This window comes from Corella eumyota, chromosome 3, assembly GCF_963082875.1.
Source record: "Corella eumyota chromosome 3, kaCorEumy4.1, whole genome shotgun sequence".
NCBI lineage: Eukaryota > Metazoa > Chordata > Ascidiacea > Phlebobranchia > Corellidae > Corella > Corella eumyota.
Window position 1 is genome coordinate 3,829,940 of NC_137492.1, and position 24,053 is coordinate 3,853,992.

At 28.6% G+C, this 24,053-nt stretch overlaps 5 protein-coding genes across 6 annotated transcripts; 3 read left to right on the forward strand and 2 right to left on the reverse strand.

The window, feature by feature from the left end:
* The first annotated feature begins 7,626 nt into the window (after window positions 1-7,626).
* On the forward strand, window positions 7,627-9,815 carry LOC145745417 (fatty acid-binding protein, adipocyte-like). The gene is made up of 4 exons (XM_082563490.1): window positions 7,627-7,759; window positions 8,220-8,392; window positions 9,327-9,428; window positions 9,557-9,815. The coding sequence occupies exons 1-4, from the start codon at window positions 7,687-7,689 to the stop codon at window positions 9,605-9,607; spliced, it is 399 nt and encodes a 132-aa protein (XP_082419616.1). The 5' UTR covers window positions 7,627-7,686; the 3' UTR covers window positions 9,608-9,815.
* A 978-nt stretch (window positions 9,816-10,793) lies between these two features.
* On the forward strand, window positions 10,794-17,666 carry LOC145745402 (double-stranded RNA-specific editase Adar-like). 2 transcript variants are annotated; one of them, XM_082563467.1, is made up of 21 exons: window positions 10,794-10,931; window positions 11,090-11,190; window positions 11,265-11,416; window positions 11,517-11,767; window positions 11,926-12,029; window positions 12,127-12,320; window positions 12,462-12,565; window positions 12,672-12,793; window positions 12,939-13,626; window positions 13,914-14,061; window positions 14,138-14,303; window positions 14,471-14,616; window positions 14,824-14,989; window positions 15,179-15,362; window positions 15,458-15,563; window positions 15,658-15,723; window positions 15,824-16,002; window positions 16,116-16,243; window positions 16,380-16,553; window positions 16,782-16,979; window positions 17,111-17,666. In XM_082563467.1, exons 1-21 carry the CDS (start codon window positions 10,829-10,831, stop codon window positions 17,261-17,263), a joined length of 3,633 nt encoding a protein of 1,210 aa, XP_082419593.1. In that variant the 5' UTR covers window positions 10,794-10,828; the 3' UTR covers window positions 17,264-17,666. The 2 variants fall into 2 exon arrangements, with proteins under 2 accessions (XP_082419593.1, XP_082419594.1); XM_082563468.1 differs by having other exon boundaries at window positions 12,939-13,041.
* LOC145745404 (ATP synthase F(0) complex subunit e, mitochondrial-like) lies at window positions 17,309-18,883 on the reverse strand. The gene is made up of 4 exons (XM_082563470.1): window positions 18,725-18,883; window positions 17,919-17,973; window positions 17,554-17,646; window positions 17,309-17,467 (listed from the first exon to the last, which is right to left on the reverse strand). The coding sequence occupies exons 1-4, from the start codon at window positions 18,758-18,760 to the stop codon at window positions 17,412-17,414; spliced, it is 240 nt and encodes a 79-aa protein (XP_082419596.1). The 5' UTR covers window positions 18,761-18,883; the 3' UTR covers window positions 17,309-17,411.
* Window positions 18,884-18,975: 92 nt separating this feature from the next.
* LOC145745403 (uncharacterized) lies at window positions 18,976-21,672 on the reverse strand. The gene is made up of 8 exons (XM_082563469.1): window positions 21,538-21,672; window positions 21,241-21,373; window positions 20,967-21,121; window positions 20,729-20,884; window positions 20,576-20,663; window positions 20,369-20,506; window positions 20,153-20,288; window positions 18,976-19,935 (listed from the first exon to the last, which is right to left on the reverse strand). The coding sequence occupies exons 2-8, from the start codon at window positions 21,345-21,347 to the stop codon at window positions 19,279-19,281; spliced, it is 1,437 nt and encodes a 478-aa protein (XP_082419595.1). The 5' UTR covers window positions 21,348-21,373; window positions 21,538-21,672; the 3' UTR covers window positions 18,976-19,278.
* Window positions 21,673-22,186: 514 nt separating this feature from the next.
* LOC145745781 (thiosulfate:glutathione sulfurtransferase-like) lies at window positions 22,187-23,694 on the forward strand. The gene is made up of 4 exons (XM_082563942.1): window positions 22,187-22,643; window positions 22,731-22,879; window positions 23,032-23,182; window positions 23,542-23,694. Exons 1-4 carry the CDS (start codon window positions 22,624-22,626, stop codon window positions 23,582-23,584), a joined length of 363 nt encoding a protein of 120 aa, XP_082420068.1. The 5' UTR covers window positions 22,187-22,623; the 3' UTR covers window positions 23,585-23,694.
* Window positions 23,695-24,053: the final 359 nt, after the last annotated feature.

Consider the following 24,053-nt stretch of genomic DNA (forward strand, 5'->3'; position numbering starts at 1 on the left):
GATATTGCATACAAATTTTTTGAAAAAAAATTAAAAATTTTAAATCGAAAAATAATTGTTGTGTTAGAACTGCACAGGTCCAATTACCGTGTTTACAAAATATTTTTCAATAATATTAATATTCATAAAAGTTATGAAACTTTTATTAAAAATTAATGAAATCTCAAAACCTAAAATTTTGTATTTTATTAGACGCGCATTGGCCTAACTAACATTTAAGATAAAACATTTCGCGAAAATTTTCAGTAAAACAAAAGTTTGAGGTAATTTTTATTTTGGGTTTAATTAGGTCACGTGATCTTTTTGGCCAATGAGATCGCATACAAATTTTAAAAAAAAAAATAAAAAATTTTAAATCGAAAAATAATTGTTGTGTTAGAACCGTACAGGTTCAATTACCGTGTTTACAAAATATTTTTCAAAAATATTAATTTTCATAAAAGTTATGAAACTTTTATTAAAAATTTATGAAATCTCAAAACCTAAAATTTTGTATTTTATTAGACGCGCATTGGCCTAACTAACATTCAAGATAAAACATTTCGCGAAAATTTTCAGTGAAACAAAAGTTTGAGGTAATTTTTATTTTGGGTTTAATTAGGTCACGTGATATTTTTGGCCAATGATATTGCATACAAATTTTTTAAAAAAAAATTAAAAATTTTAAATTGAAAAATAATTGTTGTGTTAGAACTGCACAGGTCCAATTACCGTGTTTACAAAATATTTTTCGAAAATATTAATATTCATAAAAGTTATGAAACTTTTATTAAAAATTTATGAAATCTCAAAACCTAAAATTTTGTATTTTATTAGACGCGCATTGGCCTAACTAACATTCAAGATAAAACATTTCGCGAAAATTTTCAGTGAAACAAAAGTTTGAGGTAATTTTTATTTTGGGTTTAATTAGGTCACGTGATATTTTTGGCCAATGATATTGCATACAAATTTTTTGAAAAAAAATAAAAAATTTTAAATCGAAAAATAATTGTTGTGTTAGAACTGCACAAGTCCAATTACCGTGTTTACAAAATATTTTTCGAAAATATTAATATTCATAAAAGTTATGAAACTTTTATTAAAAATTTATGAAATCTCAAAACCTAAAATTTTGTATTTTATTAGACGCGCATTGGCCTAACTAACATTCAAGATAAAACATTTCGCGAAAATTTTCAGTAAAACAAAAGTTTGAGGTAATTTTTATTTTGGGTATAATTAGGTCACGTGATATTTTTGGCCAATGAGATTGCATACAAATTTTTTTAAAAAAAATAAAAAATTCTAAATCGAAAAATAACTGTTTTTGTTAGATCCGCACAGGTCCAATTACCGTGTTTACAAAATATTTTTCAAAAATATTAATATTCATAAAAGTTATGAAACTTTTATTAGAAATTTATGAAATTTCAAAACCTAAAATTTTGTATTTTATTAGACGCGCATTGGCCTAACTAACATTCAAAATAAAACATTTTGCGAAAATTTTCAGTAAAACAAAAGTTTGAGGTAATTTTTATTTTGGGTTTAATTGGGTCACGTGATATTTTTGGCCAATGATATTTATTGCATACAAATTTTTTGAAAAAAAATTAAAAATTTTAAATCGAAAAATAATTGTTGTGTTAGAACTGCACAGGTCCAATTACCGTGTTTACAAAATATTTTTCGAAAATATTAATATTCATAAAAGTTATGAAACTTTTATTAAAAATTTATGAAATCTCAAAACCTAAAATTTTGTATTTTATTAGACGCGCATTGGCCTAACTAACATTCAAGATAAAACATTTCGCGAAAATTTTCAGTAAAACAAAAGTATGAGGTAATTTTTATTTTGGGTATAATTAGGTCACGTGATATTTTTGGCCAATGAGATCGCATACAAATTTTTTTTTAAAAAATAAAAAATTTTAAATCGAAAAATAATTGTTGTGTTAGAACCGCACAGGTCCAATTACCGTGTTTACAAAATATTTTTCAAAAATATTAATATTCATAAAAGTTATGAAACTTTTATTAAAAATTTATGAAATCTCAAAACCTAAAATTTTGTATTTTATTAGACGCGCATTGGCCTAACTAACATTCAAGATAAAACATTTCGCGAAAATTTTCAGTAAAACAAAAGTTTGAGGTAATTTTTATTTTGGGTTTAATTAGGTCACGTGATATTTTTGGCCAATGATATTGCATACAAATTTTTTGAAAAAAAATTAAAAATTTTAAATTGAAAAATAATTGTTGTGTTAGAACTGCACAGGTCCAATTACCGTGTTTACAAAATATTTTTCGAAAATATTAATATTCATAAAAGTTATGAAACTTTTATTAAAAATTTATGAAATCTCAAAACCTAAAATTTTGTATTTTATTAGACGCGCATTGGCCTAACTAACATTCAAGATGAAACATTTCGCGAAAATTTTCAGTGAAACAAAAGTTTGAGGTAATTTTTATTTTGGGTTTAACTAGGTCACGTGATATTTTTGGCCAATGATATTGCATACAAATTTTTTGAAAAAAAATTAAAAATTTTAAATCGAAAAATAATTGTTGTGTTAGAACTGCACAAGTCCAATTACCGTGTTTACAAAATATTTTTCGAAAATATTAATATTCATAAAAGTTATGAAACTTTTATTAAAAATTTATGAAATCTCAAAACCTAAAATTTTGTATTTTATTAGACGCGCATTGGCCTAACTAACATTCAAGATAAAACATTTCGCGAAAATTTTTTAGTGAAACAAAAGTTTGAGGTAATTTTTATTTTGGGTTTAATTAGGTCACGTGATATTTTTGGCCAATGATATTGCATACAAATTTTTTGAAAAAAAATGAAAAATTTTAAATCGAAAAATAATTGTTGTGTTAGAACTGCACAAGTCCAATTACCGTGTTTACAGAATATTTTTCGAAAATATTAATATTCATAAAAGTTATGAAACTTTTATTAAAAATTTATGAAATCTCAAAACCTAAAATTTTGTATTTTATTAGACGCGCATTGGCCTAACTAACATTCAAGATAAAACATTTCGCGAAAATTTTCAGTAAAACAAAAGTTTGAGGTAATTTTTATTTTGGGTATAATTAGGTCACGTGATATTTTTGGCCAATGAGATCGCATACAAATTTTTTTTAAAAAAATAAAAAATTTTAAATCGAAAAATAACTGTTGTGTTAGATCCGCACAGGTCCAATTACCGTGTTTACAAAATATTTTTCAAAAATATTAATATTCATAAAAGTTATGAAACTTTTATTAGAAATTTATGAAATTTCAAAACCTAAAATTTTGTATTTTATTAGACGCGCATTGGCCTAACTAACATTCAAAATAAAACATTTTGCGAAAATTTTCAGTAAAACAAAAGTTTGAGGTAATTTTTATTTTGGGTTTAATTAGGTCACGTGATATTTTTAGCCAATGATATTTATTGCATACAAATTTTTCGAAAAAAAATTAAAAATTTTAAATCGAAAAATAATTGTTGTGTTAGAACTGCACAGGTACAATTACCGTGTTTACAAAATATTTTTCGAAAATTTTGATATTCATAAAAGTTATGAAACTTTTATTAAAAATTTATGAAATCTCAAAACCTAAAATTTTGCATTTTATTAGACGCGCATTAGCCTAACTAACATTCAAGATAAAACATTACGCAAAAATTTCCAGTAAAACAAAAGTTTGAGGTAATTTTTATTTTGGGTTTAATTAGGTCACGTGATATTTTTGGCCAATGATATTGCATACAAATTTTTTTTAAAAAAATTAAAAATTTTAAATCGAAAAATAATTGTTGTGTTAGAACTGCACAGGTCCAATTACCGTGTTTACAAAATATTTTTTGAAAATATTAATATTCATAAAAGTTATGAAACTTTTATTAAAAATTGATGAAATCTCAAAACCTAAAACTTTATATTTTATTAGACGCGCATTAGCCTAACTAACATTCAAGATAAAACATTTCGCAAAAATTTTGAGTAAAACAAAAGTTACAGCAAATTTTTATTCTGGGTTTAATTAGGTCACGTGATATATTTGGCCAATAGTATTGCATATAATTATAAAAAAATAAATAAAAAATTTTAAATTGAAAAATAATTGTTCTGTTAGAACCACACATTTCCAATTAACGTGTTTACAAAATATTTTTTGAAAATATTAATATTCATAAAAGTTATAACATTTTTATTAAAAATTGATGAAATCTTAAAACCTAAGATTTTATATTTTATTAGACGCGCATTGGCCTAACTAACATTCAAGATAAAACATTTCAAAAAAAATTTTCAACACAACAAAAGTTAGAGCTAAAATTTATTTTGGGTTAAGTGAGGTCACGTGATATTTTTGACTAATGATTATTAAATGATAGACGCGCATTGGCCTAACTAAAATTAAAAAAAAAAAAAAAACGAGTTTCACGAATTTTAGTTTAGCAAAAAAAATTCTCAGCGGGAAACGATCCCGAAGAGTTTTATTGATAACCGAAGATACTAACTGCTAAGCTAGAAGCCAGATTGCTAAATCTTTAACCTATTACCACTACATCATTCCTTTTAAAAAAATTAAATAAAAAAAAAAGTTTTAACAAAAATTAATAAAAAACTTTTGTTTAAACTTTTTAAAACTAAAATCGTTCGTTCGTATAATTTTAATTTTTTTGCGCTTGAACTCTCAAGTGATATGACTCCTGCAACCACAATTGTTACGTTGCACATTGTTTACACATCACATTATTGCACATCGTTGCACATTACATTGTTTTACTTATAGTAAATAAGTTATTAAATAAATGAAATATTTCTAACTTTTTTTTAACGTTTTTTTTTTAAATTTCTTGATCTTGATTGTTATTTAGGTCAATAAAGTTAAAACAAAAAACTCAAATTTAATTTTTTCTGGAAAATTTTTTGTGTACAATATTATTGGTCAAAAAAATGTCACGTGACATATTTATACCCGAAATATAAATTTGCCCAAACCTGGGTACTACTAAATAGTTTTGAAAAATGTTTTATTTTTGATGTTAATTAGGGCGTCTGATAAAATAAGTATTTTTAAGTTTTGATATTTCGTACATTTTTAGAAAAAATGTCATAACATTAATAAATATAAATATATTTCAAAATTATTTTGTAAACATGTTAATTAAACCACCGCAGTTCTAACAGAACAATTGTTTTTTAATTTAAAATTTAAAATTTTTTCCAAAAATATTGCGTATAATATTATTGGCCTAAAAATGACCTATTGATACCCAATATATAAATTTGCTTAAACTTTTATTCTACTGAATAAATTCGCAAAGTGTTTTATCTAGAATGTTAATTAGGTCATTTTTTTTGCAAAAAAGTATTAACATTTTTTTCGATTTTTGGGCAAATTTTGTAAAAACAGCAAAGGTAGCAGCAGCCCCTTGTAGAAAATGCCAAAAATTACAAATTACACAATTTAATCTCGTGCACCATCTTGCAGTAAAAAAATAATTATAAAATTAAAAAAATAATTTGGGGCATTTTGGGGCAAAAATGTTTGTTTTAAATCTAATATAGGTCAGTTTAACGTCTTTAATATTAAGTTTTTGTCGAATTTCGGTGATTTATTTTTTTTCACAAAACAGCGATTTTCGGCATTTTCTACAAGGGTAAATAGCCGTGGCGTTTTTGCTAATTTTAGCCGAAAATAAAATAAATCTATTTTGGCATTTTTTTTTCAAAAAAGCATTAACACTCTACTATAAGCTATCCTGACGTTTTAAACCTGTATTCAACAACTTCAAAATAACATCTTTATTAAAAAATAAAATTTGAGAAAAGCGACTCTTGTGCACCATCTTGCATTAAAAAAATTTTTATAGAACTGAAAAAAAGGAATTTTGGTCATTTTTAACGGAACCTTTTTTTTAATCTGATATAAGTCAGTTTAAAGTTTTTGAAATCAATATTTTATTGAATTTCGGTGACTTCCCTTTTTCCCCAAAACAGTGATTTTCGTCATTTTTTCAAGGGTAAAGCCGTGGGGTTTTTGCTAAATTTTGCCAAAAATTTAAAAAAAATATTTTTGCAATTTTCTGCAAAAAAGGCACTTACAGTCTATTATAAGCCATTCTAAGGTTTTAAACCTGTTTTAACAATTTAAAAATCACATCTTTATTAAATAATAAAATTTGAAAAAAGGCGACTCCCGTGCACCATCTTGCAGTAAAAAAATAATTAGAAAATTAGAAAAAAAAGAATTTCGTGAATTTAAGCGATAAAAATTCTTTTAATCCAATATAAGTCATTTTAATGTCTTTAAAATCAAGTTTTTGTCGAATTTCGTTGACTTACCTTTTCCCCTCAAAACAGCGATTTTCGGCATTTTCTACAAAAATACAAACAGTGTTAACTTCTAAAACGTTTAAAGTAAAAACGATCCAAAAATAATCGTTTTTTTTCGATTTATGAAAAATGCCAAATTAGTATTTTAATTGCCTGATAAAAACATATTTTTAAATAAGCTTACTTTTTAATGCGGCTATTGTTTGATGAGAAAATTTATCTAAAACATTTATTAAAACAAGTTTTTTGAATTTTGTATTACTTGAACCAATCCGGTTTAAACAAATTTAAACACGTGATCAATTCGCGTTATCTGATTCGTTGATAACTTTTGAACTTTACACAGAGTTGACACGTTTGAACTTTATGAATAAGATTTAACCTTGGGTTAATAGGTATCACGCCTTAAATTCTCAGTATAAATCTTAGGCTGTTACAGCATGTTAACTTGGTTATAAGAACGGCCTTGTCATTGTTTGCTTAGGGTGATATCAAGATAAGATAAACGATTATTTTTTGTTAAAATGTGTACTCATAAAAATACACCTAACTTTTCGAATCGTGTTGTAGAAATTAGCAAATAACACCTAATATTATTGAAGTAGATCACATGAAAAATAACACCAATTGGTAATGTACGAACTCGAATGTTTACTTAAAAGTAAAATCAATACTGATCATTCAATATTGTAAATCTATAGGTCGATATCTTAAAAGGTTTATAGAAATTACACAAAACTTTTCCATGCGTTTTTTTCTTACGTACATAAAGTTATTGTAGGACGTGGTGTTACGGTTTAAAATTAATGTTAAACAAATATTTGAACACGCGGGACCTAAATCGGCATGACGCTGCAGCAATCTGTAAAAAGCAATGTCAAATCAACATGATTTACGGTACAAACTCCGACCGGCTTGATTTAAAAGTTTGCTTGAAGAAATACGTTGTAGATTAACTCTTTTGTAGTGTAATGCTGTGACAGCGCGTGTAGCGTATATCGATTACTTAAATTTAGTGCCCATTAACCAATATCGTATTTCGTTATCGACTAACTACGACAAAATACATAGTTAAAGGTAAAGGAGTGAGAATTTTTGTAAATTGATACCATCTACTAAAAAAGCGCCAAGTTCTCAGAATAAGTAAAAAACAAGCGCTTTCGATTTATAAAATAAACTGGTAGTTTGATATAAGATTTAACGGCTTTAAATAATTTATGACAATATAAAAGTTGCGCTTTTTTTTTAAATACCAAAGTAAGGTTTGTTTTTATATGTATTGTAGTTTCTTTAGATTTAACTTACTTTGGTGCTAGATATAAATTAAAATAAATTCTACCAAAAATGGCTGCTCAAATGAACGGAGTCTGGAAAATAAAAAACTCTGAAAATTTTGACGAATACATGAAAGCAATAGGTAAGTTCCAAAAAAAATTAATATTGGTGGGTATATATATTTGAAAGTTTTTAATTTTTCTAGGTTAAAATAACATTTATATTATAAGCAACTGTTTAAATTGCAATCTTTCACGTTTTAATCTTGAAACTTTAACCGACACTTCAGTTCTACCCGAAAAACGACATAAACACTTCAACAGATTAATTACACAAAGCAAATGTTACGCGCAAACTTTGAAGTAGTTTTAACCACATAACGCCCTGGGAGAATACATATAAAAATTTATCGTTTTCGTTCAGTTTTTTTGTCGAGCAAGTTAAAAAAAGGATCCAGTTTGACATGTTGTTAATTTGTAATAACCAAGCACAGCTTTAAGTTTCCTGTACTAGCCTAAGATAGTTTTTAACGGTATAAAAACAATTATAGCAAAATTGTACTGAAATATCATTAACTATAAATTTTATTTCAAATTGTTTAGGTGTTGGATTTGCAACTCGCAAAGCAGGCAACCTTGCCAAACCAGTGTTAACGGTAGCAATTAACGGCAACAGCCTTAGTTTTAAAAGCGAGAGCACTTTCCGAAACATCGAAACCTCGTGTACGATCGGTGAGGAATGGGACGAAGAAACGCCAGATGGCAGAAAATGCAAGGTTTTAACTTGACATAACTTGCAATTTACAGTGTCGTTAGTGTAATATAAAATTAATGTCATTAAATTATACGACAAAATGTTTCGGGTTCGATACGCACCATTACTACAATTCGTTTACTGATTTCCTAAACACGTGACAAAGCACATTGATCACCAATAAGATAGGAAAATTTTTAGCTAAGGTTTATAAGAAAAAATACATAGCATTACAATTTGTACAACAACGGGTTTGGTTGGCTTCAGGTTATTATTTTTTCTTTTTATACTGAGGGATAAAGTTTCCAATAAAAAAACGCAAATCGAAAACGGTACCAAAACTTTTAATAGTAAATTGTCACCAAACTGTGACGCTCTTATCAGAGGGTTCAGACAATTAGTTAATCGATAAGGCAAGTGCAGCATGATTAAAGCAAATTTAATACTTCCGCCATTCGTACACACTACGCCCTATTTTTACAATGTAACCTTTTGAGAAATAAACCTTGAGAAAATAAAACACATGATTCGCAAGGTCACTGGTTTAAATCTTACGAAATCTGAACACAAATTAAATAATAGCTAAACTTGATTTCTAACATGTTCCAGTACTGAACCTTTAACCCTGTTAAAATTTAAGGCTGACTTATTACAAAAATTGTGTTAGTTATTGGTTGGCCAAAGTTCAAGTTATGTATGCATAGCCATAAATTGCTGACGTTTATTACAGGGTTATATACAACGTAAGCTTTGCAGCTAGGCAAGCACTATAAATACCACAACACGTGTTGCTAATCTATGTAATTCTCAAATATGTTTGTTTTATCGTTTATTAAACCGGTGATTTATTTTATAGCTTAGCTAAAAAAACAATGCTTTAAATTTTAATTTATTACACTTGACAAAACAGAAATTGTATTTTGAGCATTTTTTTTTAAATTCTCATTTTGTTTTAGAGCAAATTTACCTGGGAAGGAGACAAGTTAATTCAAATTCAAAACTGGGATGGAAAAACTTCAAAATTAGTTCGATGGGTTGATGGAGAAGAACTGAAAATGGTAAAGACCAAAATTTAAAATTACATTTTATTTCAAAAAAAAAACTTGTAAAAGTCTTTAGACTACTAAACAAGTTTTATAATAAATAATATTTTTTTTATATTTCTATACATTTTGATATTTTTTAGGATCTTTTTATGGAAGATGTTAAGGCTACAAGAGTGTACATCAGAAAATAAAATTTTCAAAATATTATTTTTAAAATTTTAAAAATCATTTTTTAATTTAAAAACACAGCACTGGTCCTTTTAAAATCGTGCTTTTTATGTGCAGAACAAAATTTTTTAATATCTAATTTAGAGCTGTATTTTTTTGTAATTTATTAATTTCGCAATTTTTTTTTCGCATGTTAATTATGTTTAAATGTAATAAATTTAATTTATTATATATTATCTGATCAATTTCCTCTAGATAAAGTTATAGAATTATTTATATTTAACTACAGCTAAAATGTATTAGTATATACCTTGTCAATAACAACATATTTTTCAAGTGGTTTTTTAAAAATAAAAAAATATTTCAGAAAGAAGAATATTTTCAGAAAGATTCAGAACACATTTTTATACCTACACTTAAAAATAAATTCCCCCTTATTAACTTGAAACAAATCTTATATATACTGTATTAATTTAAAATTGCAATCTAATACAACTTAAAACAGAAACAAACTAAAAAAAAATTTTCTTTATAACAACTAGTTTTTTTTATAGAATTAAGTTTAAAAAAACGAAACTAATCCTTGAAAAATATTTTTTTCTAAATAATGAACCTATATATACATTTGGTCAGCATATATAATGTATTATGGTAACTCAATTTAGAAAATTTAATAGTAAATACTAAACTTATTTAATAAATGAATTATCCCGTGTGCATCGTTGTTTACAAACAGTTCCATCTACAACCATGCATAGCTGAAATACAGATCAGATTTGATTCACATGCTTTGGAACTACAAATCATTTTTAAAACTGACTTTAATTTAAAAAAAAAAAAATTATGAAATAAAAAAAAATCATAAAATTTATATTGTTTCCTTCAGATAATGTCGTAATCAAAAATTAAATAATAATATTTTATACTATTTTCGGGAAATCACCGACAGCGTAAATAGAGTCAATTTTGTTTTTTTCCTGACTCTCAAAAAACTCCCAAAATAACCTTTTTAACCTCTTAGTCCTTAACTGATATATATAGTGGTTCATTTATGTAATCATTTTTACCTAAATAGGGTTGTAATTATAGCAGTATTAAGTACTAAGATAAAATAAATGCTAAAATAAACGAATACCTAAAAAACGTAATCATTTTTAATTTTTTTACATTTTTGTGTTCAAATATATAAAATATAAATAGAGATTGTAATATGTTACTTAGGTGGTCAATTTACAAAAATAATTATGTCAAATAATCGATATCGACAAGGAAATAATCGAGGAAGACGACCTCCAAGATCCTCCTATCAAAAACAAAATAACTCCCAGCCTACAAAGGGTTTGCCAGGTGAATTTCGATTTCTATTATTTGTATGTTTGTAGTTTTAAAATTAACAATATATGTATTTAAAACATTAATATAACTTCGAGTTAAAAAATATATATATTTTTTTTGAGGTTTGCCTTTTTTTTTTTTTCGTTTAAAATTTTTATTAATTTTTTTAGATCAAAATCAAGTTTTGGAGATCTTGTTTAAATCCCATCCCCAGGCTGTTACATGCCACCAAATTCGTGTGCCAGGGTTTCAAAAAAAGCAGATCAACAATGTCAGACTATATTTTTATTATTTTTAAATAAGATAAATTTAAAAAAACCTTATATTTTGTTATTTTAATTTTAGGTTCTATATTCGTTGATGAGAAGCAATATGGTGCAAAGATCGGATTCAAATCCTCCTCAGTGGAGATTGCTGGAGCGAGGAAGATCAATCTATGTTAGCAACTTGGATAACAATGCATCCAGATCATCAACACCTGTTTCAACCGAGACCAGGTGACATAATGTTGTTACCTTTTTCTGTATGGGGAGTGGTCAGTTAAATCTAATTTATGCTTTTAAACAATGTTTTTACTAAAGAATCTGCTTAATTTAGTTATAACAGAAACCCAGTAATAAGACAACAAAATAGAGGTGATTTTCCTACAACATCAACCCAGCAACCACCTGAGCCTTACTACCCACCACCACACATACCACCTTCTCGGGGTAAAACAACATCAACCCAACAGCCACCTGAGCCTTACTACCCACCACCACACATACCACCTTCTCGGGGTAAAACATCATCAACCCAGCAACCACCTGAGCCTTACTACCCACCACCACACATACCACCTTCTCGGGGTAAAACTAAAAACAACTGTGTTAAAAAATTACGTTCTAATGCTGATTTTTTTAAGTATGGCATATTTAGAAGCTTGAGTGCCAATTGGGAAGAAGAACTTAACTTAGATTTTAAAATGTAAATAAGTTTAACTAATGCAGGGAGTTTATATTTTTAGATGAGTACCGGTTTCAAGTGTTACACATATTACGAGCGGCTAATCCAAATTACATTCCTGGAAATCAACTTATTGAAGGATTTCATCCTCGCCTAATACATCGTGTAAACATTTTAAATTGTTTTTAATTTGGAATTTTACTGTTTAAATAACAAAATACTTAAATGTGTTTAGCACTACAATTTAGAATATTTGTTACAGTGTTTGTATGAAATGGTAACGGAAGGATTAATTATTCAAACAAACTCTAATCCTCCTGATTTTAAAATCCTCCCAAGGGGAATTTATATGATTAATAATAACTTGGTTAAAAATCAAGCTAGCTCACCCCCCCATGAACACCCTCCTAGGGCTACCCTAGGCTCAACTAATCCCAATAAAACCCCTATTCAAAGGTAATGAATAAATTGTACCTGTTAATAATATGTAATAGTAAGTAGAAAGTAAACCCTATAAAATAAGTTCCTAAAAAAGACAATACAACTGTTTTAAAGAAAAAGTATTTGCAAATAACCTTTTTTTTAAATAAATTTTAGTCCCCAAAGTTCCACACCTTCTGGTAACCATGACAACGCAATGTTAAATAGGGGTTCAACCTTACCTAATAACGCCACACCAAGCAATGCAAGCCCAACAAAAGGTACATAAATATACTATACAAGTACTGTCCTATTAAATTTTTTTTAATATTTTTTTCATAGAATTTTTTAATATTTTTCATTATGTACCTTTTTTATTATTTATAGGACACATGGAAAGTAAATTAAATTATTCTCTGCTTGATGTCATTCACAAAACACAGAAAATAAAAGAATATGACTTAGTTGCGAAATTTACGAAAAATTATTCAAAAGAAAAAATCAAAAATGTTTGTAATTCTAAACTACATATATTCAAGATATAATTTTATTTTTTTTGTTAATATGTGATCTAAAAGTCAACACTTCATTTCCGTATCTAAATTTTGCTTTTAAATATTTCCTTTTTTAGTGTTTTTTATTTTTTTAATGCAGACAATAGTTGAAATGGAGAAAAATGGTTTAATAATGAAATCGAATATACACAGTTCTCCTGCATGGATAATATCTTCAAGGGGAACTGATAAAATAAATCAAAGTAAGAAACTTGCTTTGTTGAAGGAGGGTGACACTAACTCAATAATCCCACTTATAGAGCAAATTAAATTAGATAGGGATGAGGTAGAATCAGTAAACAGGGGGCAACTACCCCAGAGCCCATGTCTTTACTCACCCCATGGGTGTATGTATGACCCAAGAAATGACAACATTAAATTGGCTATCAATTTTGGTCAAAGGACAAACAATTTTCAAAATGTTAGATTTCAAAATACAAGTAACGTAACCGATCAAAATTTTAACGCAATGGATTTCAGTGATGATATGCTGCCAACACAATTCTTCTCACCTATGCAAGAAGATAACACAAATAGAAAGGTTCATATCTTGCAAAGAAGTGATGTTGCTAGGCATACAAATGAGCCAATTGAGATTGCAATCAAACAAGAGCAATTGGAAAATACATCAAATGATGTGGCAAATGTTGAACCACGGAATTTTGATGCTACAAGAACCCAACCAGAAATCTTCGACGAAGTTGATAGAATGTTAAATGAAGTTATTGGTACTGTTATTTCTTTAAAAAATAACACAACTCAATATCCAGTGGCTTCAGCTTCTCAAGGTTACTTATATTTGATTGTGGTAGTGCTAAGGATTTGCAATTAATACGGAAATCAATTCAATCACTAAATTCAACTAATGTCACCCTCCTGTAGCACTTAATTGTTTGTTAGTTTAACACTAGAATTAAAATACAATTAATCGGTACTAACTGTATATAAAACAAATTCTTTTTGCATGACTACTTAAATTTAGTTCATAAAAAACAGAACTTTTTCACAACAATTATTGAAGATTTTTTTATATTTTTGTGATCTGGATACCTGTAAAATTTTGTTGAATTTTTAGAGGAAATGAAATCAGAAGTAAAGATGGAAGAATCTTTGTTGGCGAACTCGACTAAAAATTCTGTCTCACAGCTTAACGAATATGCTCAACAAAATAAACTAAGTATCGACTTTCAATTTGAAGAAGAAGGACCACCACATAACAAAAAGTAAAATTTCCAGTAGTACAATTTTACATACTGGTTCGTGGCATACTTAAAAATGTTTATAATTTTTTTTATTTAGTTTTACAGCAACTGTCACAATTGGAAATCAACTCTACCCGCCTATGTGTGGCTCTTCTAAAAAGGAAGCAAAAATTAACGTGGCTCATAACACCATGATCATTTTATCTGGTACTGGAGCTCTTGGAGAAAAACTTGTTAACAAGTCACAAGTAGCTAAGCAAGAGGTAATGTTAAATTTTCAGTTAAAAATTGAAAAATAAAATAAATGTTAATTTTTTTCTAATCGAAAAAAATTATCTTATTTGTAAATGAGGTATAGTATCTTTTTTCCTAAAAAAGCAGAGATGCAGCAGCCTATATTTTTGGTAAAAAAATAGTTTAATTTTTGTAGCCACCACCCCCCACAGATGACCCTCCAATTTCTAACACTTACACTGGAAGCAAAAATGCTGTTTCTGTTATAAATGAATACGCCCAAGCTAATCATCTGAACATCGAATTTGATTGTGCAGAGTCGGGATCTGACCATAGCAGAAGGCATAACAAATTTAGTTGTTTAAAATATTTTTGTTGCATGTGCAAAATAGTGTACCAATTATTTTATAGTACATTTTGTATATTCAAATTAAAAAAAAAATGACTCTACAATTTTTTAACCCATCTATTTAACCTTTCTTATAGGACTCCTTAACTAAACTATACAATTTATTTTAACCTTGAACTCACCTTTATTTGTTTATTAAGGTTTCATACCACACTTATACTTGATGGTAAAAGCTTTCCTGCAGTTATAGGAACAAACAAAAAAGACTCTAAACTAAAAGCTGCCGAAAATGCAGTGACTTTGCTAAAAATTGTTCCTTCCTTTATACCAGGAAGTTCAACTTACGCTCAAGAAAATTCGCCCCATGTAAAACTTTTTAATTTTAGCTGAAGTTTATAAATAAACGATAGAAAATTTTAAATTTTTTCCAAAATTTACAGTATTAGTATTAAACTGTTAAGATTAAAAACCTCTTTCTTTTGAGATTTGTTATTAAAATGGTTATCTTGATCAAATTAATAGCAAAGTTTTTATCAGTTTTTTAAATATTTTTAGATGCAAATTAAATCATATCATGACCGAGTAGCTAACATGGTCAACCAAAAGTTTGACGAATTGTTATCCAACTTACCTGACACCATTGTGGGTAGAAAGATATTGGCTGGGTTCGTGATGTCACAAACAGAAGTAACAGAATGCGGGGAAGAAACTAGATGGGAGGTCGTCAGTATTGGATCAGGTAACAAATTAAAAAATCAGTTCCTTCACACAAAAAAAAAAATTAATATTTGGAAAATTTAAATTTAACTTTTTTTTTATTAAACTTGTTTTTAGGAAACCGATGTGTGGCAGGGGACAAACTAACAATGGAAGGAGACACAGTAAATGATTGTCATGCTGAAATAATTGCAAGAAGAGGACTGATGAGATTTTTTTATCAGTAAAATATTTTTAATTTATAATACTTTCTAGTCATCTCTTCGATTTTCTCTAATTTATAAAAATATTCAGGTTTTATTTTTTTTTGTTCGCAGGCAAATAAACTTGCTGATTTCTGATCCCGAAAAATCGATATTTGAAATAATTGAGGGCTCTGAAAGGTGAGTAGAAAAGCTAATAAAACTTAGCCAGTTGGTTGTTAAAACCACATTTTGTTAAAATATGATATTTTTTTAACACTTCTTTATTTGTTTTTATAAGATACCATCTTCGATCTGGCATTACCTTTCACTTGTACATTAGTACAGCTCCCTGTGGTGACGGAGCTTTATTTGCTCACAGTGACACACGAGGGCGAGAAGGAGATGCAGACGAAAATGTCCATACTCCTATCTTTGATAACAAAAAACAAGGAATTCTAAGAACAAAAGTTGAAAATGGTATTTCGACCGTTTCACTATCAGAATAAATATTATTTCTGCATTTTCACTTTAAGAATAAACCCAAAGTAAAATAATTAAAGTGTTTGGCTTAAAGTTGTGTTTTGTTTCAGGGGAAGGTTGTATTCCGATAGAAGATGATGCAAATGTGCCAACATGGGATGGTGTGTTGAGAGGGGAAAGACTTAGAACAATGTCATGTAGTGATAAGATAGCTAGGTGGAACTTTGTGGGATTGCAGGTAAATGAGAAAAAATAAAATAAGAGAATTTTTAACATCGGTTTAGTTAATGTAACCTGGATATTGGGTTACTTACAATGTTAACATAGCTTGTCTATTTTTTAAATATAAGTATTTTAATTAATGTTTTTTACAGGGTGCGCTTTTAAGTCAGATCATTAAGCCTGTGTACATGAGTTCATTAACGTTGGGGATGCTGTATAATCATGGCCACCTGACAAGAGCAATCTGTTGCCGAGTGGCTAGAAATCTAGAAGAGGCAAAAGATCAAATCGAAATTCCAGAAAATTATAGAGTACATCATCCACAGGTAAAGTGCCTTTGCTTGTAAGTGTGAAGATAGTAAAATTAGGATACAAACTGATTTTATAAAGGCTTTAGGGAAAACAGTCATAATTTTTATGATTTTAAAAAAAATCATGTACAAATTTTTTTTGTTTTTTGAAATGTAATAGTACCAATAACGGTATAATATTTGGTAAAGTAGTTAGATGTAATCTGGCTTCATAATTTTGCATAACAAAAGTTACGTAAACAGGTTGCAAAAATCACTGGGGATGATCCAGCACGAGACACAGGCAAAGTAAAAACGAGGGAGTTTAGTATTAACTGGTGTATTGGTGACGAAAAAGCTGAGGTAATGGATGGTACCACTGGTCATTGTGAAGCGAGATTCGGATCCACATTTCCAGTCCCTAGGGTGAGCAAGAGAGTCTTGTTTCAGCATTTTCGAGAGGTGAGTAGTTTTCTTTGTTTTGTTCATTGGATTTTTAAATAAGTCTAGTTCATGAAATATCAGGGGACAAGTCCCCATTTTGCCTTTTTCGGCAAAAAAATATGACTTTACTTTATACTTTTTATTTTAAGCTTAATCCGTCGAAAGAGTACAAGTCTTATGTCGATGCAAAAAAACTTGCTACAAATCACCAAATGGGGATTCTTGCAATGAAAACTGCTTTCGAAATTTGTGGGGGTGGAAAGTGGATGACAAAACCCCCTGAAGTGGATGATTTTTCATAAAAATAAACTTTTAAAACTGTAGAATTTTACTAACAATGCCTATATTGCTTTTTTATTAATTGTATTAGAAAGATTATGTATCAAGCTTATTTTATTATGTTAGCAATTTATTTTAAGAACGAAACTAAATAGTTATGTAAAACTGAATTTAAGATGTAGACGGCTTTGCAAATAGAATTGAATCTTTTTCAAATTCAATTCGGGCTAAAAAATCAATTTTAAAAAATTAATTATTTTTCTTGTAAGTTTAAATTTTTAAAAATGCTATGTTTTTATAATTGCTTTTTTACCTTGGACAATTGCTGCTTCCTTTTTAGCGAGGTAAGCATCTTTTATTTCATTTTCAACAACTCTTTCCTTGGCTCTTCGTTCTGTAAGTGTTTCTGTAATAAAAGGAATTAATCACCAGAATAAACATTTGCAAAAAAAGCTTACAAAATATTAAAATAGTGGTATACATTTTTAACAGCTATAAACAAACTATGCAGTTAGTTCTAACTCTATTTATTTCTAAAAAAAAGGTATTAATATTATTGGTAAAAATAGTCTTAAAATCAAATCAACTAAGCCTGCATAAAGTTATGACTTATGTTATGTTTTTCAACGAAAATGATTTAATGTTTCATTTAATCTTGTTATTTTTAAATCTACTTACTGTTGTGTCTGTATCCATAAGCTGCCCCAATTAAAAGAAGAGACCACCTTGCAGTCTAAAATTAAACAACAATTGTTACCCAAAAACCATATTTATAAGATGTACCAAAACCTATTTATTAGTCTGTTTTTTACCCAATACAAGTTGAACATTGCGCAAAAGGACAAAACATGCTTAAAATGGCAGCAATATTTAATACTTTAACATTTTTCTGATTATTTTGCTTGTTAATATTATTATTTCTTTGCAATGCTCTGTTCACGCTAACAATAAATTTGAAAATGTTTAGCCTTAAAATATTGAAAATTTGATATATATATAATCTATACCTTTTAAAAAAAAGTTAATAATATTTTTTCACAAAGAAAACAGCACTTTCTGTTTAATAAAACAGTTTATTCAGAATCGGGGGCTGATATTACGTTTTCAGTAAAAACTAAAACAACATAAATATGCAATCCGCAGCGTGGTGTAGTGGTAAGAACACTTGCTACACCACACATGAGGTCGTGGGTTCAATCCCCACTGATCTTATGCTGTAGCGCCCTTAAGTAATGCTTTAAACGGTATAAACTCCTGCTGAGCCAGCACTTAATCAGCAGTATAAATATTGGGCAATTATAATCTATAATATCCCAAACTTTCACAGGCAACTCAAGACTGGGCCGAAGTAACTGATGTTACTCCTTGTTTATTTTGCGCATTTGACTTTCCCACATCGAGGATAAGAATATGTACAAAAAAAAATTTAATGGATTTTTTGAAATTATTTAAAGAAAATTTATTAAACCACTTTGTGTACTTACTTTTATAAGTGGGGACACGTTAACAGGAGTTGCCATTTTATTTGCAGTAGAACTGATTCTTATTTTATCAATAAATTAACAAACTAGAAATATAAAATAAATTTAATAGCAATATTTTTAACAGTTAAGCTAACCTTTTATTCTAAAGGAGATATTTTTAGTTCATGACTCTATAACACATAATACTATACATGTTATTGTTCTTTTTTTTAATTTTAACGTAGACAAACTCTCTACTTTACCAAGCTTCGAACGGTAAACGTGTGCTAACGCTGGCATAACGAAAAACATCTTAAAAGTAAATGACCTTAAATAAAAGTAGAAACTTTTTTACTACAGTAGCTACTTTAAAGTTGTAAATATTTGTTGCAAAATAATTTTTACAGATAGCGATTACATTATTTAGTGCATAAAAATTTAATACATCTTCCTAATTACATTTAAGGCAGAAATTAGGGTAATATTTGGCACAACAGGACGTAAAGTTACAATTAAATCGCTTTATAATATATAGTATACATAGTCTACATAAAATGCTACGGTAAAATCAGTATTCAAACACAACTCGCTTGATAACTGCGATGGGTCAAGGGTGCATTCGGAGTTAAGCATAAAGAGTTACATTGCGTTATACAACGTCTGTTTGTGTAACCCTGTATTGATGTAATGTTATCTGGACAATTTGTTTCTTGAATAGACGCTGGTGTAGAAAGACGAGGTCTATGCTTACATTTATTGTTTGATTGATCGGGAATTAGCCGTTTTGTTGATGAATTTGAAATGTTCTGCCTTTTTCCCTCCCTTTTAAGGCATATTACTGTTAATATTACAAATATAATCACAAAAAATACCACAACAAACATTAATATGGCCGACGTTTGTACTGTGATATGTAACCAATCTGAATCGGGAACACTTTTTGGTGAGGTTAGTTCGTACCTTGGTTTAGAATCTGCACTATAAGCTATTTGTTTCTGTTGTATTGATACTGTGGTAATTGATTCCTGTTTTGTCAGAGGTAATTTTGTAATCGTCGTAAGTGTTTTCGTCTCAGTGGTAGTTTCCACAAAAGAACTTTTCGTTTTTGTTGCCGAATTTTTTAAATCGGAGCGGTTAAGGGAACTTAATTTTCTTCCAGCAAACTTAGTCGTTAGGTGACAAGTTAGGTCGTAGTTTTTTAACAAAAATCCCTTTAACTCAATCAAAAACGCCTAAAATGTTTAACGAAAGTAAAGTTTTTATCTTGGTTATTACACAGAAGTGAAACTGTGGTATCACGTGATAAAACTGTTATAGTACCTCGCCCACATAAAAATAGGTAATCCGTGGTTCCCCTTTTCAATCAAAACAGTACTATAAACTTTGATTATAAATATTTACCTAACCAAAAAGCTATTAAAATGATATCATAAACTAAATATAACTTACCCAGTAACTTGCCATTGCGTCATCGCAAAACCAAGGGTTTTTCCCTAGATCGATACTTCTATCCCTTAAGCTACCCAACCATTCCACCGAACAAAAAGTTAATTTATTGTCAAACAAGTTAATAGATTGAAGTTTGCTACAATAAAAACGCCTGGTTTAACAGGTTTTTCTTTAACTTAAAATTCATATTAAATAAAATATATCTATGAAATTTACCTTAAGTTGTTAAATATGTTTGAGTTCAAAAATGTTATTTTATTTCGACCTAAATCAAGATTGCAAAGCAGAATAAGCGGCTGAAACGAAGTGGTGTCCATTAAAACAGTAAACTGGTTACCAGCCAAGCTTAAGTTTCTGTTTAAATATAATAAAAATAACGTATTATTTCTACTTTTCTAATTCTAATCTCATATTACATTTTACCTTAAATTGTCCAAGCCAATAAAAATTTCCGAACTAATATTACTTAATAAGTTGTCGCTCATATCTAGTACGAGCAATTTTCCCAAATCTATGAGTAAATCAAATGCATAAACTTTGGCAATTGATAAAAAAATTAGGTATTTCTAACCGTACTTGAAAATGTGTTTGATTCAATTTTGCTTATTTTGTTGTTGGACAGAATCAGCTCTTTAAGGCGCGAAGAATTTGAAAAAGTGTTAGCATATATTTTAGTTATAAAGTTATGGTCCAGATCAAGCACAAAAAGCTGTGTATAACACGCCAGTATATCTAAAAGCATAATACAATATGATGATATTAAAAGTTCAATATAGAGTACTAGACATTTTGACAACGTAGCTTAAATTTTTACTTGGATCAATGTATTCAATAAGGTTGTTTCTTTGTATTATTTGCTGAGATATCTGTGGTGGTGTGTGGCCATGAACTTGGTTTGGCCTCACAATTCCTTTGTATTCTTTGTTTGAGCACGTTAACTCCATGTCTCCTTCGTAGTGATTTATACATCTGTAAACAACATAAGATAAAAAGCTAAATAACGCAATTTGTTTGCTTAATAATATATGTTTGCTTTTCATATTGCTACAATACAGAATTTGTAAAAAATGTATTAAGGTAAAAGTTACGTTTGGTCAATATCCGTTTGAGTCCAGCTGCATAAATCGTCTGTACAATCACTATAGCCCAAATAATATGAGATTATAATTAAACGTAACTTTAAATATACAAACATGACTATGAATAGGCTGTGTTGAACTTCTAAAAACAAGAGCGTAACATTCAGTTTTTCATTTTATCCAACCCCATGTAAACAGTTAACGTATAATAACTATTTATGCTACATTGCGTTTTAAAAACTTTGTAACTTACTTTAAAAACTCACTTACTAAAGAGAAACCATTTTAAAAAAGTCAAAAATGTACCTTTTGTTGTTTTATACTGATAAAACAACTAAAATGGTAATTAATCAAAAGTACACAAGCAAAAGAGCCTAGGTATGTCAATAAGCTGATATACTATTTTGCATACAATTTACTATTTGATAAGCCTAACATTTTGTTATGTTCCGAATTTGGTCTTAAAACTGGTTTGGTCTTAAAACTGATGTAATAAAAAGGTAGTACTTTTCTTTCACATAAGGTGAATTCCAAGGCTAGAAAAAGTACTTCGCGAAACTTTAGGTAAACATAAAACAAATAAAACCTTGAACCAAAGGTAAAAAAAATTAGGGTTGTTTTATATTGCATGATATGCATAAAATTTAAAAAATTCTTAACTAAAATCAAAAGAGCTTTGTTTTTTAATTTTTCTTGTCATAATAGTTACTATGAGCCTTTGTAATGTGATAAATGTACCATCCTTTTTTTCTAATGCGAAAGAGTTCTCTCATTTTATTGTGTGTACACTCGTCATAAAAGCGGTATAGATACTATTACAGTTTGCAAAGGTTAGAACGGTTAAATAGTCAAGCAAAATTAGTTTAATATGTTTTTTTTAACCAGCTATATAAATTAATAACTGTTAGTTTTTTTTTAAATTGTGGACAGCCAACGCAAATATAACTCAGCATTACGTACATTGTTGTAAATTTTCACAGTAAATTGTAATCTAAAAATACTGGTAAGGTCAAGCCAATGATTCAGCATTTTTTAACGTTACACCACCTGATATCATGTTTAACGTTTTATATATAAGGCTGTCACACCTTTTACCAGTTACCACTCACAAGCTTTAGCGGGTATAGGCACGAAATTTTTACAATTTTAGACAGTCTGACAGTTTGAAATGTATAGGCAAGAACGTGTTTTTGCAGCAAAATAGGGCCAACTTATTGCTAAGGAAATATGTCATACCAATTATCTGCAGGAAATGCTATAGTATAAACATTGTTTCGGAAGTCATTAAGTGAGAACAAATAATAGTGTTTAATGTTACAGATTAATTAGTGTATGCTGCTTAATACATTTAAGATACCTCAAAAATAATTTTTAGAGTAGCAATTTTAAGTCATGGGAGACGTTACATTATCGTAAGTAGAATTTTCACGTTCTTACCATCAATTTTTAATAAGGTCTTAAAGAAAACGCCCTTAATTTACGTTTTTGAATACTTTTAGCGCGCAACAAATTGAAAATTCAGCAAACTTAAAAAAGAGGATAACCGACAATGACGTCATAATTATAGACGTAAGGGGAAAGGATGAAATCGAAAAAAATGGTAAAATAGAGAGTTCAAAATGGATAAATATAGAAACAGCTAATGTCGGTAAGATTCAATCAACCAAATCAAAAACTTTTACGTGTTTTCCTAAGTTAATTTGTACTTAAAAAGCTACTGAAGTCTAACCTAGTATTTTCCGACTTGTATTCTGTAATAAAATCTAATTTAACTTAACCATTACTTTTTATTTAAAACAGAAAAAGAATTATCTCTTAGTCCGGAAGAATTTAAAGCTAAGTACGGACTCGACAAGCCGGCCACACCGGGCAACAATCTTGTTTTTCATTGTATGATGGGAAGACGCGGTGCTCGTGCTGTAGCAGCAGCAAACAAATTAGGGTACACAGGGTAAGTTGTGTCATTTTAAATAAAACTATGATTATTACCCTGTAACAATAAAAGGTATAGGCCCTCCAATAGAAAATTACTAGTTAAAAAAGTAAATAAGCATGTAGTTTAAAAGTACCTAGTCATTATAAAAAATTTACCGGCGCCACAACGTTATTTACTGATCCAAGGATATTTCTAAAACCCTAAAAATGTTTTACGACTACCTGAAAGGTAGTAAAGAGATAACGGTTTAACAATAAAACACTCGTAAATTTCCAGCGAGACAAGAAAGGATAATATAAAGGTTGTACAAAAAATATAAAAACCGTTTTCAAATAAAAAACGATTATTTAATACACTTCCTATATTTTTTTTAGATCTAAAAACCTGGATGGGGGGATGAAAGATTTTTCTAAATAAAGGAAATTCAATGTTGAGGAAGAGTTACATACCGCACAAATAATTTAAGCATTTTACACTTAGTAATTTTTATACGTTGTAACTTAATAAACAAGGTTTTCATTTATGCAATTTAACAGTTACAATTTAATATCGTAATCATACTGTATTTAATTTATAAAAAAAAATTAATTTAAGATTCTGACAATAAGCTATTTCAGTAGTAGGGTAAGTCAAGGTTAAAACGTATACCGACAGCGTAGTGTAGTGGTAAGAACATTTGCTACATGAGGTCGTGGGTTCAATCTGCACTGCTCTTATGCTGTATCGCCTTTGAGTAAAGTGCTATAAACAGTATAAACTCCTGTTGAGTCAGCACTTAATCAGCATCATAATTACCGGACAATTATAATCTCTATAATATCCAAACTGCTAAAGGCAACTCGAGACTGGGTCGGAGTAACTATAATGGTACTCTATGTTTAGGTCG